The 16,458-nt window shown below is 38.9% G+C and overlaps 2 protein-coding genes across 2 annotated transcripts in view; both read right to left on the minus strand.

The window, feature by feature from the left end:
• Ebpl (emopamil binding protein like) overlaps positions 1 to 5,977 on the minus strand; it is a 37,428-nt gene extending 31,451 nt beyond the window's left edge. Inside the window, exon 1 of the mRNA XM_012515143.2 lies at positions 5,728 to 5,977. Coding sequence (XP_012370597.1) covers positions 5,728 to 5,898 — 171 coding nt within the window. The 5' untranslated portion in view covers positions 5,899 to 5,977. The remainder of the gene's footprint in view (positions 1 to 5,727) is intronic.
• Positions 5,978 to 13,938: 7,961 nt separating this feature from the next.
• Kpna3 (karyopherin subunit alpha 3) overlaps positions 13,939 to 16,458 on the minus strand; it is a 71,784-nt gene continuing 69,264 nt past the window's right edge. The window contains exons 14-15 of the mRNA XM_023717252.1: positions 15,142 to 15,236; positions 13,939 to 14,195 (exon numbers count right to left, since the gene is read on the minus strand). Of these exons, the coding sequence (XP_023573020.1) occupies positions 14,097 to 14,195; positions 15,142 to 15,236 (194 nt within the window). The 3' untranslated portion in view covers positions 13,939 to 14,096. The remainder of the gene's footprint in view (positions 14,196 to 15,141; positions 15,237 to 16,458) is intronic.

Genomic DNA, 16,458 nt, shown 5'->3' on the forward strand with positions numbered 1-16,458 from the left:
ACTGAGCTGTTGATTGAGACCCCATGGGAGTGGTGGCACATGCCTGTAATCCCAGCTCTTGGGAGGCTGTAAACAAGTGGATCACTATTGAGTTAGATCTAGTAATGTGACCCTGAACACCCTTCCCTAAAATACAGTTGCCTTGTTTGGGGATGGTAATGCCAGAAAAGGAAAGGGTAAACAAGAGCAGGAACAGACTGAGTGAAAAGGCAACTCAGTCCTAGTGATAAAGCAAATAACAGAGGGAAGAGACTGATGCGGTCATGGGAGGTAAGGAGGCAGTGATGTTAACTGAACAGGGGTAAGGTCAAAAAGACACAAATTAATTGGGAGTTAAGCACTCACTGGGGCCTCAGGGTTTCTGATAGTAAAACTACCCATGAGTGTTAAGGTAGAATGGGGAAGAAACTGAAGCCTCAGTTTTCTACAACAAACCTTGGCAGAATCCCATGGCAACATAGATGTGGGAGTGACAAACTTACCAGAGGTCAAGTTGTCAAAAGATTCAGGCCACCTCTCACACAATGCTTCAAGCTGACAGACAGAGCTTTAAGTCTACTCTGCACTGTGTGATTTGGAAAAAAGGGTGTGGTATATTAGTCAGCTTTTTGCTAAGACAAACTACCTGAGAAACTCAACTTCAAGGAAGAATGATGTGTTGTAGCTCATGTTTTCATGGTTGACAGGTTGCACTGCTTTCTGGTCTGAGGGGAGGCAAAAATAAATATTAGGTGTCACCGGGACTGCTGGACATGCCTGTGATCCCAGCACTTGGGAGAACAAGGCAGGAGGACCACTGTGATAGGAGGCTAGCCTAGACTACTTAGTGAGTTCAAGGCCAGCCTGAATTACATAGCGAGACCCCATCTCAACCAGTGTGAGACAAATCAACCAACAAACTCAAGGCAGAAGTGGGTGGCAGAGGAAAGCTACGCATCTTCAGACAGGCACAAAGCAGAGAGAAGGGAAAGAAACTGAGAGAAAAGGCCAAAAACAAGATGCAGTCACCAGGCTCATTTTCCCACAATCCATTCTCTTCAATCAGGTCCACCTCCCACATTCACCATGTCCCCATAATGCCATCAGATTATGATCTCATCTGTGTGTTTGTTGTTAATCTACTGATAAAATTGGAACTCTTGTCATCAATCACTTCCCAAAGCCCCTCAACAACCAAGCCTCAAGGAGATATGCCTTGGGGGGGCGCATTTTGTATTATAACCATAGTAAACAGCAGCAACCTGAATGGAAAGCCCAGCCAGGCCCATCTGTAGATTGTTTTTAGTCCCTCTATGCATCATTTTTCCTTCCCCTTTTCTTAAATGGAGCTCTTATCTATAAGAAGGAGGTCAGAGAACTTCCTTATGTAGCCAGCTCCAAGATAGATATTCAGGGGATGATTTTCCTTTTAGATTCTACAACCCACCAGAGAGAAGTGAAATTCTAGTTTCTATGCTGAACTTGGGGAGAAAAAGGAGTAGAAGACAGTGCAGGAGGTCACCTTGGGACTTTGCTATCTGAGGTCTAAACATTATGGAGACCTCAACAGTACTTTCTGTCACCTTTTTGGCTCTGAAGTTGTTCCAAAGCTGCTTCAGGAAGAATAAAAGCCAATACTTTCACCTGAGTTTTCAAGTCTTTTAGGAAATAAAAACTATGGGAATTATAAGCACAAATTTAAGCTAACTGAAATTCAGAAAAAGGAGGGGATAGCTTAGTTAAAAAACAAAAACAAAAACAACCAAACAAATAAAAACTTTAAAAAGTATCTAGGAGGTCAGATAGAATTGTCAGTGTAAAAAAGGTTGTAAAGACACTGGCTACACAGTGTCCAATACTTTTTGGCCTATAGATAGAGCCAGGTTTAATATTTGTGACATAAAACTCAGAGCCACAGTGTTAAAAGGATCCTTCAGCAGTGCCCCTTGCTTACAAAAGGGGGCCATATCCAAAACAATGTTTTTTGTTGTTGTTGTTGTTTTGGTGGAACTTGGCATTGAACTCAGGCCCTTGAGCTTGCCAGGCAAGCACTTATTCTACTGAGCTATCTCCCCAGACCCCCATATCTAAAACAATGAATGAAACATTGTTTTAATCTGACTGAATGTTATATATTTCATGAGAAGTGTATAAGTTCATCATAGTTGATTTCTGATGTACCTCAGGTATTTCATGTTGGTAGTTAATATAGGTGTGACTTCTCTTTCACTGAAGCTAGAGGGACTTATAGAAAAATGTCAGACTCCATAAATAAAGGGGTCTAAGAGCTAGTGAGTTACAATTGCTATGCCTCAAAAAAATCATAAATTTATCTGTTAGCTTATACGCTCATGCTTTGATTACTCATGCTCTAATCCCTCAGAAAATGTGTTCTTTCTTGGAAGGTATCAAAACCCAGGTAATCATACAGGTAAAACCTAGAGCAAATAAGCTAGATTCCTTTTAGATTCCTTTTATTGGGATCCACCAGATTTTGTCTACAGAGACATATTAAGGCCTTAACTAACTGTCCATTTCATATAACTCAGGTGAGCTGAGCCTTCTCTGGGTTTCCTGCCCCATTACAAGGAGTTATCTTTATGTTTCTTGGGCAGGGCTGATCGTCCTCAAAAGACACTTCCTCTATCAGTCTAATCCTATGTCAGGAATCCATTACAGGGGAAGTTGCCCTCACATTTCTTGGGCAGGGCTGCCTGCAAGAGGCTTTAAAACCAAAAAGTTATACCTTGCTCAGTGATCCCCAGTATCTGACACAAGTTGCAGAAGTTAGAAGGGTTTGCAGGAATGAATTGATCTGAGTTGAGGTGTTTAATAGTAGAAAGGAAACAGAATGGAATTATAGATGGAAAATGAGAATGATCGTCGATCTAGCAATTTACAGGAACCAAGGCCAGTCAGGAAACAGGAAAAAGTTATGCTTCCCTGGATCCAGACAGAGAGAAGGGACATTTCAAGCAAAAAATGTCCAAAGCTGCTAGAGAGGGAAAAAAGAAAATGTTTATGATGGAGTCAGAGGAAATTTCAGACTCAGTCATGGGTCTTCCCCTTTCAGCCTGAAGGAACCTATGTTACCTTCCAATATAAGTAAAAAGCCTGTTAAACTTTTAATAGATGCGTATGCAGATTTGTCAGTAATTACCCAGCCAGTGGCCCCACAAACTATTAATACTGAATGTTTTCCCTATTTCTTGCAATTTGTGTACCCTAAGTAATAGTAGAGTTGGTGAGAAATAAAAGACCAGCTTGTTTGAGATAATAGCCAGTGGCCATGGAAGATAACGAGATTAAACCCCACATTTAAGAGATCTCTGCTAATAAACCTACAAAAAGTTCTAACTAGTCTTTATAATTACAAACTTAAAAAAGATTGTTACATTCCAGATCCTTCTAATGTCCAAGATATTAGACATCAAATCAATGGTATGCGAGCTGAGGTCCCCTGGACCCTATCTTTATCATTTTATAGGAAGTCATTACTGTCTACTTGATATAGATCTTTGACTATATTCATAAATTATCTTGTTGTGATTATTCGACCCATGCATGTTTAATAGTTGCTTTGGCTTTGTTTCCTCCAGATTTAAAGCTATTCTGCCTACCCAAGATAAAAATGCCTGGTGTATATTGAGGGCCTTTATACAGAACCTCTGGAGAGTATCTTTGACTTCCAGTTTACAACTATGACCCCTTTCAGCCTGAAGAAGTCAGAATGGTCATCGCTCATGGTTCCTTCATGGCTGTTCGGGTTACTTCTTCAGAGGGGTAACGTTGTAGGCAGCTGAATTAGAAAGAAATATTACAGGCAGTCAGACAGGGTCAGGCCTTCAAGGACAAGATAAAAGACAAAGTGACTTTGCAACTAGGAAGAAAAAGACACTCCTATATGGGCCAGACCTCAAGACAAAAGAGGAAACAAATACTGCTACATACTTCCCCAGGGATGGGCATCAGGGATTGATCTTCTAAATAGGTATCAATCACCTTGAAAGAGCCCAAATGAGTCACTAACCCAACCACCAACAGGAAGAGACCCTGTCGCACTTGCTACATGACTGGATTTAATGGATTTTACCCAAGCAATGGCGCTTGTAATCTCATTGACCATAGTTTTGTCCCACCTTATGCCCACCTAAGTGAATTCCCATGTTCTCCACCACCTCAGACCTGCCTCACCACATAGTTTTCCTCTATAAAAGTCCCTGGAAGAAGTAGCTTCCCTGGAACCACCCACTCCGGGCCTCCCTCCTGTCCCTCTCTTGGACAGGAGCTTTCTTTCCCTCAACAAATATATTGTGCTCACTCCTGGGAGGCTCACTATGAGTCCGATCTAGTAGTGTGACCCTGAACACTCTGCAGACCCTTTGTAGACACTTCCCTAAAATTATCTATCTATCTATCTATCTATCTATCTATCTATCTATCTATAATTTAAAAAAGTGGTGGGAGAAGACACTCTCTCAGGCTTTCACAGAGAGCACATTGGCCAAGCAATGGCCGTGACTCATCCACATGGCTGCACTGACAAAGGTTCTACAATCTGAGGTACAGGATCTCAGGATAAATCCTGAGGGCATTTCACTGACCTTCTCAAACCAAAAAGCTACAACTCTTGTTGCATAGGTTCTGCTTTACCTTGGTCTTAACCATCCAGTAGAAAAGTATGAAGACGGAAATATAGGAAGTAAAGCCATGTTGTTATGTTGAGCTGTGGGGGACTCAGGTCAATAATTTCTGACATTGCCAATTAAACAGAAGACTCAATGCTATTATGGGCTACTGGACTCTTTTAGAATATTTTGCTGAGTTTACACACCTATAATATTCAACAATGGAACTTAAAAAAAAATTGGGGTATAACTATGAATGTCCATTTTGTATCTGTGTATTCAAAGTGGTTGGGATAGATATATAGTTGCATTCTCTTAATGAATAGAATGATTTTTTCTAATGGTGTTTGTAAGTAGGATCACAAGTCTGCATCTTGTACAGCAATTAACCACTAAGAAGAATATATGCAGTGTATTATTTGTTGAAACTGTACTTTCGATTTGATTTGAAACTGTCTCATTGCTATATGTTTATCAATAAAACTTTGAAAAGAAAAAAAAATAAAAATAAAAAAGTGGTGGGGGTATTTCAGTAGAATTCCCTTAAGTGTATTGGCTAGTCATGAACTACAATGAATTTTTCAGGACACATTTCCTAAAGGATGGAATGCTAGCACAAGCTTTGGAGTCAAGAAAAGTTACTAACTTTTCAGGACTTCTTTTGCCTCCGTAAAATGGGGACAATAATAACTACTTTATAGGCTATGTGAAGATCAGAAATTTTAAACACAGTACCGTGCCCAGCACACAGTAGGTGCTCAACAAGTGGTGATTACTTATTTAAAGCACAGGGTTTTTTGTCTTGATGCAGGCCCAGATTTTGATATCATTTTTTTAAGTTCAACATTTTGTGTAGGTAACAAAGACAAGAAAGTCAAAGTTCTGGCCTTTGAATGACTTACAATACAACCAACATGATCTGTTCAGATAATCCTTTAGCAATGTTCAGGGACTTCAGTGTTGGTAGTCGACTCTGCCTCCCCAGACAGAACCGACAGCCTGCTGCCACCAGTACTCGCGCCTCAGCCTCTAGGTACTTTCCAGTCGGGTGCAATCCAGAACACCCTTGGGATGGGAGGGACCTTCCTGCAAGGCTGAGGCCCCAGGTGAAAGCACTTACCAGCACAAGGTGCACCAGGGCATCATAGCACAGCCAGGCGAGCGCCCCGCGGTCCGCAGCCCCCCGCCCGCGGCCCAAGCACAGGCCCAGTGCGCTGCCTGCCGCCAGCAGCGCGGTGCACAGCAGCAGCGAGCTGCCAGCCACGGCCCCCAGCTCGGGGTCGGCGCCCATGCCGCGAACCGCGGATCCTGAAAGCCTCGGAGAACTGCAAAGGAAGGAGGAGCCGCGGCCTGGGGTGAGGAGGCGGGGACTTCCCTCTCGCCTGCTCAGTGGCTGTCCCTGCGGAATCCAAAGACTCGCTCCTTGATGTTTGTCGTAGATGCCTCTGCCAAACCTGTTTCCTGACCAAGCCCCGAAGGACGATAAGAGATCCACATTTTAATACCGGTTGACTTTTTTTTTTTTAAGTAACTGAGCCACAAAGTGAGTCCGGATGGTGGAAATTTGCTAACAATGGTTACATTTTGGGATCAAAGCAAATCTTGCAAGTCTTGCTAGAGAGGTTTGAAGCAAAGATGTTTTAACTATCGGGCTTTTTACAGCCCTTGTGGCTGGCTGGTTGGTTGATCTTATTTCCGTGCTTATAAATCTAAGCCTGGAGTCGTGGAGCTCGCCCATAATCTCAGCATTCTGGGAGGTTAAATCAGGAAATACATATATAATTTTCTAAAATTTAATTTTTTTCCTTTTTAGGACCAGAGGCTGGGGAGATGAGTTGTTTACTGGACAGTTTCAACTTTGTAAGATGCAAGAGCTCAGGAGATTTCAGTATATTCGATGTGAATATACTTAAATACAGAATATTAAACAATGTGACTATACTTAAAACTACTGAACTAGCTAAGGTGGTAAATTTTGTTATGTGTATTTTACAATTTTTAAAAAGTTATTGTAGATACAAGTTCAAAACCTTTTCCCTGCTTGATGTGGTGGCACATGCCTGTAATTCCAGCACTCAAGAGGCTGAGGCAGGTGGATTGTGCCATGAGTTTGAGGGCTGGGATTATATAATAGTACAGCGTAGACTACTACCTTGTCTCAAAAAAAAAAAAAAAAAAAAGTAAAACCTTTCCCCTACTCACTTCTATAAACACGTTACGTAGCAGATACTATAAGGTGAAATCTCCTGTCTTAACTGCTAGTTTCTTGGGGTTGTGACTAGCTTGTAACCCCTTTGCCTATGACAGCTGGTATACAGTACTTCCCCAAACAAGTATCTAATGGCCAATTGTGCCTTTATGTTGTGCAATGTAGAAAACTGGTAATCACTCTTCTTTTGTATGATCAATGTCTCAACTTCATTTTCCCAGTTCTCTCACATTCCTTAGCAACCCCCCTTCCCTCAGAGCACAACAGAAACCTGAATGATTGATTCAGCCTTCGTATTTCAGCCCTGCTCCACAGCTTTCTACACATTTCTACTTTCACACTGACCCAGCTCTCATTTCAACTGGTCAGTGATCTCCAGATCACTAAACCCAAAGTAAAGTTTACGTCCTTACTTTGTGTAACTGCTCACCAGCACGGGCACTGAAAGCTCAGCTGAGAAAGCATACAGGGATTTTTTACTGGGTCATTAACACATTCTTCTGTTTCTTCTGCAAGTTTGTCCTTTACCACAAGCCCAATAAATGCTGGAACTCTATGCAACTCACCCAAACACTACACTCAGAATTTCATCCTCTCCCCATACATTAAAAACCATCCAATAAATAAATAAATAAATAAAAATTAAAAAATAAAAACGATCCAAGTATGCAGAAGACTCCAATCTCTCTGGCTTATCCTTCAAACTCCACACCAGTATTTTCAAGTGCCCTGTGCCATCACTGTGCTCACCACCTGTCCACCATCATGTCAGATTCTGTTTTTCTTTTCTTTTCTTTTCACTGTCTTTTTCATCTTATGTTGCTTCCATTTACTCAGCCTATGTGATCTAGAAACCTAGAACCATCCTTGATACTCCCCTCTCCCACCACTAATAGCTCAGCACCATCAATTCCAGTCTGTCTTAGTAGCTAAACAGCTCTCATCCATGCACTTCATGGACCAAAAGCTTTGGTACAAGACCATTTTTTTGCTTTGTTGTTTTACACTCACTAATGTGACTCGTGACCTCTCAGCATTTCCTGTCCTCTTGCCAACCAGTACTGATATTTAAAAAAATCTACCACTACTTCTAACAATTCTCCACTGCTCTTAGAATGCAAAAATCCTTTGTATAACTCACCAGACCTTGAGTCCTTCCCTGCCCCTATGAATCCTGTTACAGACTTTGATTTACTTTTTTTTTTTTTTTTTTGTGGAACCAGTGATTGAACTCAGGCCCTTGCGCTTGCCAGGCCTATTTTAATGGCTCATTCTACTGAGCCATCTCCCTGGCCCTTTGATTTACTTTTGCTCCCTTGCACTGCCTGCTGTAGTTACTTCCTACATGGCCATTAAACTCTATACTACCACCAGGAAGCTTTGACAGTCTGCCCAAGTAACTCCTGCTTTTTCACATTTGGGGAAATTTAAGCTCTGCCTATTGATAGAACCTTCACTTGAGTTCTTGGGACTCAGTTGGCATTGGCATCCTAACTGTGGGTGGCACTTAGGAAGGGCTCACCATCAGCCTGATTTTCCTCTTGATGCCAACGCCTACCACTGTGTACATTGTACAATTTTTCTTGATATTTATCATAAACTTTTACTTCCTATTCCTATGACCTTTTTTTATATAATGTATTTGGTACTGTGTACCACTACACAGCTCAGACTCATAGTGATCCTCCTGTTTTCAGCCTCCCAGTGCCGGATTACAGGCCTGCACCACCATGCCCCGTCTTGGTGGCCGGCAATATGCCAGGGGGCAGGGGCAGTGTTGGTGTGGAATGCAGTGCTGGGACTGAACCTTGCCTAACAGTCCACTGACCCTTTTCCTATGACCTTTAGAAATGTATCATGTGCCCTAACACAGTATCTGGCATGGCATAGGGAGCTCAATAAATAGTATTTGAATGTTTCTAAAGGCTCACAGTGTTTATTCATAAAGGTCTGAAAAGACTGAGGACACTGAAAGGATATGTACGGATAATATAGCCAGGTGTGGTGGAGCAGCTCTGTGATCCCACCTGAGACAGGAGGATCTCAAGTTCAAGCCCATCTCAGGCTGTTTAGTGAGACCGTATCTCAAAACAAAAACAAAAACAAACAAAACATAAAAACCCTTAGGTTCAATCTCCACTACCAAGAATAGTGGTCAGCTGAAATGTTGAGGTACTAGAATATTCCCATTTAACTATATCCAGAAACTAGGCACACAACTCTTTTCTTGCTGGGATATACAGCGCTTAAGCTGACAAGAACTACGGCCAGCAAAGATTTTGTAACCAGGAGGGAAGCAACACACTGGGTACTCTGGCAGGAGGGAGCTGCTAACTGACCAGCTTTCTTGTGTTATCTGGAAACAACAAAAATCTAGTCCCAATCAAAACGATTAACTTATAATGATGGGACATTCCAACAGAGTGATTTTTGTTCAGGATTAAGACACAACTTTAAAGCAAGTAAAGCTAGTGATTAAAGAACAAGTTCGCTTGAAGTATTTCATTTTTTCTGACCTTTCATAAAATGGCTTTCCTCAAAAATGTGACCATAAAACATTATATAAAATGCACACCTTCCTCTATACCATTTAGGTTTAACTACCATAAAATTCACCATCTAGTAAAGTTGCTGGTCCAGGAACTTTTTTGTGTTTTATCTTATGGCTTAATATATTTCTTGGCATAAGGCCCTTTCGGTAATGTAATTAATATAAATACTGGATCTTTTGGTAGTTTGAGGGGAAGAAAGTACTCAAAAAGTGGGTAGCAATTTGTTAAGGTGGGAAAGGGGACAATGCAGAAGAAATCCTCTGCTGGAAACTCTTCCTTTACAGCATGGCTCAGATGCAGTTCCTCTGCCTTTTTCTTTGTGTGGGACTGGAGAAGTATTCCAGGGCCATGCCCATTCTACACAAGCCCTGTACCACTGAGCTCAATCCTCCAACCCAGGTCCCCTTAATTATTTAACAATAAGCTTATACACTTCCTATGATAGACTTTCACAAGATTTTAAGTGACTTTTTCAATGTTATAATTTCTGAGTACAGTCCCAGCTTTCCCCACATCACTTATAGTTCTTTAAGTATTTTAAAACCACTGCTTCAGGGTAGTGCTGAAAAGATTTGGGCAATCAGTATTTGTTTCATACAACCTCGCTTTTTTTTTTTTTTTTTTTTTTTTTTGCCACAGGATACATTTAAGAGGATGATTAGCTGCTCCCTATTCCCACTTCCAGCCACTAACTTGCAACAAATGGGGTGGAGTACACCTGGCAGTTCCTGTTGATGGATGATTTGGGAAATGAGGTATGGTCTGTCTGATTTTTCCCTAACTCAGAATGAAGGGAACATTTTTGTTTTCTCTTTGTATTATGCAATCTAAGGTAAGTCTGGTAGTACTCAACAACAAAGTCATGATTTGGGCTGCCTCATATCATTCTATAGGTAGTCTTCTACGTGACTAGATTTAAGCTGCTGGAAGGTTTTGGCTCTGAGGGGACACCTGAAACTATTTAAAGGCATTTTTCATTGTGCTCTCTAGGGAGGAGCATGAAGTGTTTACTTCTAACAGAATGTTGCTAAATATTCCACAATGCACAAGATAAACACCATGCAAGAATTATCCAGACTAAAATGCCAATAAAGCAGTGTTTGAGAAATCCAGTAGTTAGTTGAGATTATTTCTTAGGAAAATAAACTGGGAACAAGTTTCATTCCCACATTTACCCCAAATACTTTCTCTTGACATATAGATATGAGAGGGAGGGAGGGAAGAAGTGAAGGGAGAGATCTTTTTAAGCTTCAGACAAATAAGTGGTACGTACATATCACTTCTGGATCATATAACTTAAAACTCACAGCTTAATATACAGAATTTATATTAATTACATTCCATTCCACCAGGAGATTTAAATTCCCCAGAGTTGAACAAGGTTAAAAAATATTAACAATCACTGTAAGACAACCAACATTCATGAATGCTATCTTATTTACCTGCAATGATTAAAATTCCCAGAAAAAGATGCTTTTTCTGAATGATAGCATGATTATATAATTACTTGTATACTGACTTCTTTCAAAATAATTTAAAGTGGCACTATATAAAAATAGTATTTCTAGACTCAAAAGTTTTTTTTTTTTTTTTTTTTTTTTTTTTTTTTTTTTTTTTTTTTTTTTAAGTAATCCAAGATTTCATGTAAAGCCAGAATTTCTATCTAACAGGTTAAAACTTTTAGGATACTTCAATTAGTATTTTCTATGTTACAGTTTACATGGTTTTAATGGTTGCACAAGCCTTAAAAGTTTTGCTTTGTCTTTTGAAAACCAAAATCATAACACCTTAAATAAATGGACTCTTCTGTTGCAGTGTTTAAATCTGTGATACATTAGGGCAGGGGTCTTGAAATGGCAGAGGCAGGGAATGGAATGATGCAGCTGCAAGCCAAAGGGACAGCAAGGATTGCCAGCCACAGCCAGACGAAGAAGAGGGAAGGAGGATCTTTTCCAGACCCAGAGAGCATGGCCCAGGAGCTCTAGACCCCAAAATTGTATTGTCTGAAATCACTTGGATTGTAGTGCTTTGTTATGGCAAACTGGGAAATGTAGATGTTGGAACTTTTTATGTATCACAAATGTTCTCTAGAAGTTATGGGTTATCACTGTTTGAGCTGGAAAGAGATACCAGGATACAATGAAAGAGAAGTCACGATTTACCTCTATTGTAACTGATATGTAAAAAAAAAAAAATCTACATCTAAACCAATGTGAAGAAAACAAAGCTAAGTAATTACTGTCAGAAATAAGTCTTTGAATGTTTTATCATATTTGATAGCAGCTTTTTTTTATTGGTTACAAAACCTAAGCCCATATACAAAATTAGGAACACGTTTAGATGCCTCTTTTGAAAGGTTTTAGTCTTTTTCAAACGAGTTTAAAAAAAAAATAAAAACAATGCAATTTTTAAACACTGTTTTGAAAACTTAAAAGTGCAGCAATATACTTAGTTCCATTTATCTACGAAATGGTGCAATTCCAATTAAAAACTGGTAAGGTCACAACAAATTTAATCAAGCAAATGCATACATATGTATGCACTACTTGATGCTAATGTTCACTTAAATGTTAGTTTGCACTTAAAACACAAGAGGAAATAGGAATCATCATGGCTGAGGCCCAATTTTAATCTGGACATGTGCAAAATTTAAAAGGTAACTGTCAGTTAAGTATGGAGAATCTGGAAGAAATTAAACTGAAAAGGGGGACAATTTACACTATCAAGAAGATTTGGACTTTAAGGGTTTCACCGAAGCTTGTGACCTTAATTTGTTTTGTTATTCTTACTTTTAGTGAACACCACACAGTTGCAAAAATCTAGACAGTAGTGCCTGAACAGGATGCAGTTACCATATGAAGCTTTAACACAAAATTTGGATAAAGAAAAAAAGGCACAATGAACTTCAACTCAATTTTATGTGCATAAGAGTTGAAAAATCTGAGCCACCTTAAAGAGAAATTGATTCTAAAATTTATAAAACCTATAAATAATCAGAGGCCAAACCACTATATTAAAACAGATTCTCTAGCAAGTAAAAATCTTGCAGTTTAAACATACGCTTGTATCCACTTTAGATACAAGACAAAACTCACTCTTTAAAGTGGCTCCACCTTGGCAGATACATATTTTGTAATGATGCACACCTGCTATGTGTTGTTTATCAGTGAAAACACCCCAGCTGATTTGTAAAGCTTTGATGGAATTTGTCTCATCTTCATCACAGTAAATACACCCCCATCAGATAACTAAATTAGTTTAGATTTTCTATCCCTTCACATCAATACATTGGGAAATTATATCCAGTAAACAAGAGCAACAAAACTATTTCTGCAAAAGCACAACTCATTTAGTTTAAAAGTTTTAAATCCATATTTGTTCATTAATAACTGGGTCAGACATTTTGCCAAAAGCATTGACTTTCATAGTAATGCCGGATTTTGCAGAATTACTTAAACGATCACTGCAAATTAGGCTTACAAATTACCACAGATTATTCCTCTACACAGATCCCTGTTTGAATTTTTTAATAGGTGCCAATGCTTTTAGAGTAGGATCTGAAGTAACCTTTCCAATACTCAATGAAGTCTTATAACACTAGTTGCTGGTTTGTTGCCAACCACATTATCAAAAGCACTGGTTACTAGTAAAAAAATGTTTTAAGACTAAATTACAGTAAACATGAAAGTTCCACAGTTTAAACCCAATATAAATCAACCATATCCAATTATCAAATTAAAACAAAAAATATTAACTCCTGAAAGCTGAAAGCAAGACGTTTTTCTTTTAACATCACCACTGAGTATTTTAGATCTTTGCAGTTGTTTGCTTTTTAAATTTTTTTTGCTTTTCTGTTGTGTTTCCTTTGTAGTCAGGGACTCTTGCTTTCAACTGAAACAGAAGTTCAAGTCTGTAACAGGTTGCAGCTCAGGTAAAATACCATGCACAGCATTTGATTACTTCAAAACAGCAGGAACACACAGGCTGAAGTGAGTGGTCAAATAGGGCTTGCTGTTCTTAAAAATTAGATATAATGGCAAAAGCATTACATCCGTATCTAAAGTTCTTCCTCCAACCCTGGCTTCTGAGGCAGATAATAAACACATCAATTACTGGTATATGAAGTACAGTTTTTGTTTGTTTTTTAAAAAACTTATCGGTTTAATCAACAACCAAGTTTCTGTTTTTAAGTTACTTTTTGTTTTTTTCAGTTCCACCAATGAAAATCATTTGGCTTGTACTTTAAAATCTAGTCTTCCAAATAAAGAATATGAAAATATGTTTGTGGAGGACAATGATGGAGGCTCAGATCATACTGCACCTCTTCAGTCTTCCAATGTGAAGATGCATCATACCAAAGTGTCTTGATCCACAACGCACCATTTTCCAAAGGAGTATCAGTAGGCAGCTGACATGCCACCACTATGGGATATCCTAAACTAGACTGCAGTTGTCAGCATGTGGCACCAGGGAACGGAAAACAGGGTAGTTGAGACTGTTAAGGAGAATTCTAAAACAGTTTAGGAAATCATGCATATGCATTTACAGTCCATGTGAGAGTGAGTTTTGGCAACTGCAAAGTGACTGAGACATGGCTTGCTTAGAAGCATCAAAACGAAGAGGCATGTATGTTTTGGAGCCTTTTGTTGCTGTTGTTTCCTTATTATTTGGGAGCCACCTGGTGGTGCTTCATGTTGAACATGAGGAAGATGCTGCAATCGATTAACCTTAAAAATTAAATTCTTTTGTTTGAAGGTTGGCTGTTGGGTCAAAATTGTAAGTACCTCCTTGTGTTGCTTCAGGAATGAGGCTAGGATCTTCATCAATCTATGGAAAAAGGAAAGAAAAAGCCCTTATATATAATTGTGGTACAGGCTGAATTACCTTTATTTTTTTACCTCTCAGGATAGAATTCTGTATGAATAAATCAGTAATTTTATTAAGAAATTTAGTAAGTTAAAGTTGAACACACATTTAAAACCATCCCTTTCTTAAGTTCCTGTACCTGCAGGAACTTATTTAACCTATCTAAGCGCCGGTCAAACAGCTCAGTGGATTAAAGCACCTACAAGCAGGTGCAGGGGCTGGGGCTTCGATCCCTGGGCCTGCCATGCTGGCCCTGTCCTGGGGGTGCGCTAAGACAGCCATTGAGACTGGGCGTGGTGGCACATGCCTGTAATCCCAGCTCATGGGAGGCTGTTAACAGTTGGATCACTACGAGTCTGATCTAGTAGTGAGAACCTGAACACCCTGTAGACCCGTCCCTAAAATATAAATAAATAAATAAATAAATAAATAAATCTATCTAAGCATACATCATTTCTATAATCACTATTTATTCCACAAGAATAAATACACACAATAATTGTTTTTACAACTTAAAACTATAACTTATGATTAAGTAATAGACAAAATATTTAGGGGATGATTGATAGAGTAGTTAATAGAAATATAAAACTTAAGAAATAGTTAATGATAAAAGGAATTTTTTTTTTAAATGTATTTGGTACAGGGTCTCACTACACAGCTCAGACTCCTAGCAATCCTTCTGTCTCAGCCTCCCCAATGCTGGGATTACAGGAGTGTGCCACCATGCCTGGTCTCAGTCGCTGGCGCAGACTGTGGTGCCAGGGACCGAACCCCAGTCCCTGTGTTTGCCTAAGCAGGCACACAGTCTGCTGAACTATCTCACCAGCCCTAAAGGAAAATTTTTAGTAAATTCACATTATGTTTTAATTTATATGCAGACACACCATATTTAAATTATACTTACATCTTCACCAGAGAAATACTGATCTATGATTTCAAATGCTAATTTATATATATCTTCATTTTCATGTTGCTGCAAAACTTCAATTTTCTCCAAACCTGATTAAAAAAATATCAAAATAATTAAGGAGATAACCAAAAGTACATCCTTTTTCTTTAAAAGGAGGAAAGGTTTATTTTACTCAGTTTGTAGAGGTTTCAGTTCATAGTTGGCTGGCTAACAGTGTGCACATTCTCACTGGGGGAAAATCCTATGGAATTTAGAACAGTCTTCCCCTCCCCATTAGAGTTTAAAGAAACAGGTAAACTAGTCAGCATTCTACTAATTTCTTCTTTCTTAAAGCCTTCAAAGTATGCTGATCCTTGAGGTAAACAAACTACAATACACTTCAATGCTCTATGAGACAGATTAGAAAACTGTGGCACAGACATAGAAAGAGATTTCAGATTACATAGAAAGTTAGTAGCAGGACTAGATCTGCGAGCTCCCTAGACTGTTACAAATACATCAGATTCTCTCAAATAGTGGTTAAAAAAAAACTTTTGTTAACATTGTATGTAACAATGAAAGTAAGATTTTAGGGAAAAAAGAAAGATTTTAGAAAATTATTGCTATTAATAGAAGATAGTTTTAAATTTGAAAAAGCTTTTAATGAAGTAAAGGTTCTTATATCTACAATCATAATAAAACTGGGGAATTAATTTTTCAGAACGGTAATCAGAGAACACCTTCATTTGTACTTTTAATATATTTATTCCATGCAATAGCTGCATGAATTTATAAATTTAAAATCTTAATAATATTCTTCATGGAAATGTCTTTTTTAAAGACAAGGTCTTATTATGTAGTTCATGCCGGCCTTCAACTCACTATGTAGCTCACACTGGCCTCAAACTTGTGGCAATCCTCCTACCTCAGCCTCCCACACCACACCTGGTGAATGAAGTCTTTTTTGACTGTGTATGGTGGAACTGCTGCGTTATTTCCCCTTTGTGTGGGTTCCACCATGATGCTCTTTCCATGTGGCCTTCACTAGAGGCTGATCAAGTGAAGCCACCCTATCTTGGACTTTCAGCTTCTAAAAACTATGAGGTAAATAAACCTCTTTTCTTTGTAAATCTCCATCCTCATGTATTGGTTGTGAACCCAATACAAAGAATATTAGTGTTTCCTATAAAATAGTGTCACTATCTAGGAGGGTAATTTTGACCACCAGTTTTAAAAAATATCAGGAACTACCAATAAGTTTTAAAAATATCAGGAAGTAATAATCTCCACAGAATCCTTTTGAAATGGTAATACAGCAAATAAACAACTATA

The sequence above is a fragment of the Octodon degus genome, unplaced genomic scaffold, assembly GCF_000260255.1.
Source record: "Octodon degus isolate 3935 unplaced genomic scaffold, OctDeg1.0 scaffold00051, whole genome shotgun sequence".
Classification (NCBI taxonomy): domain Eukaryota; kingdom Metazoa; phylum Chordata; class Mammalia; order Rodentia; family Octodontidae; genus Octodon; species Octodon degus.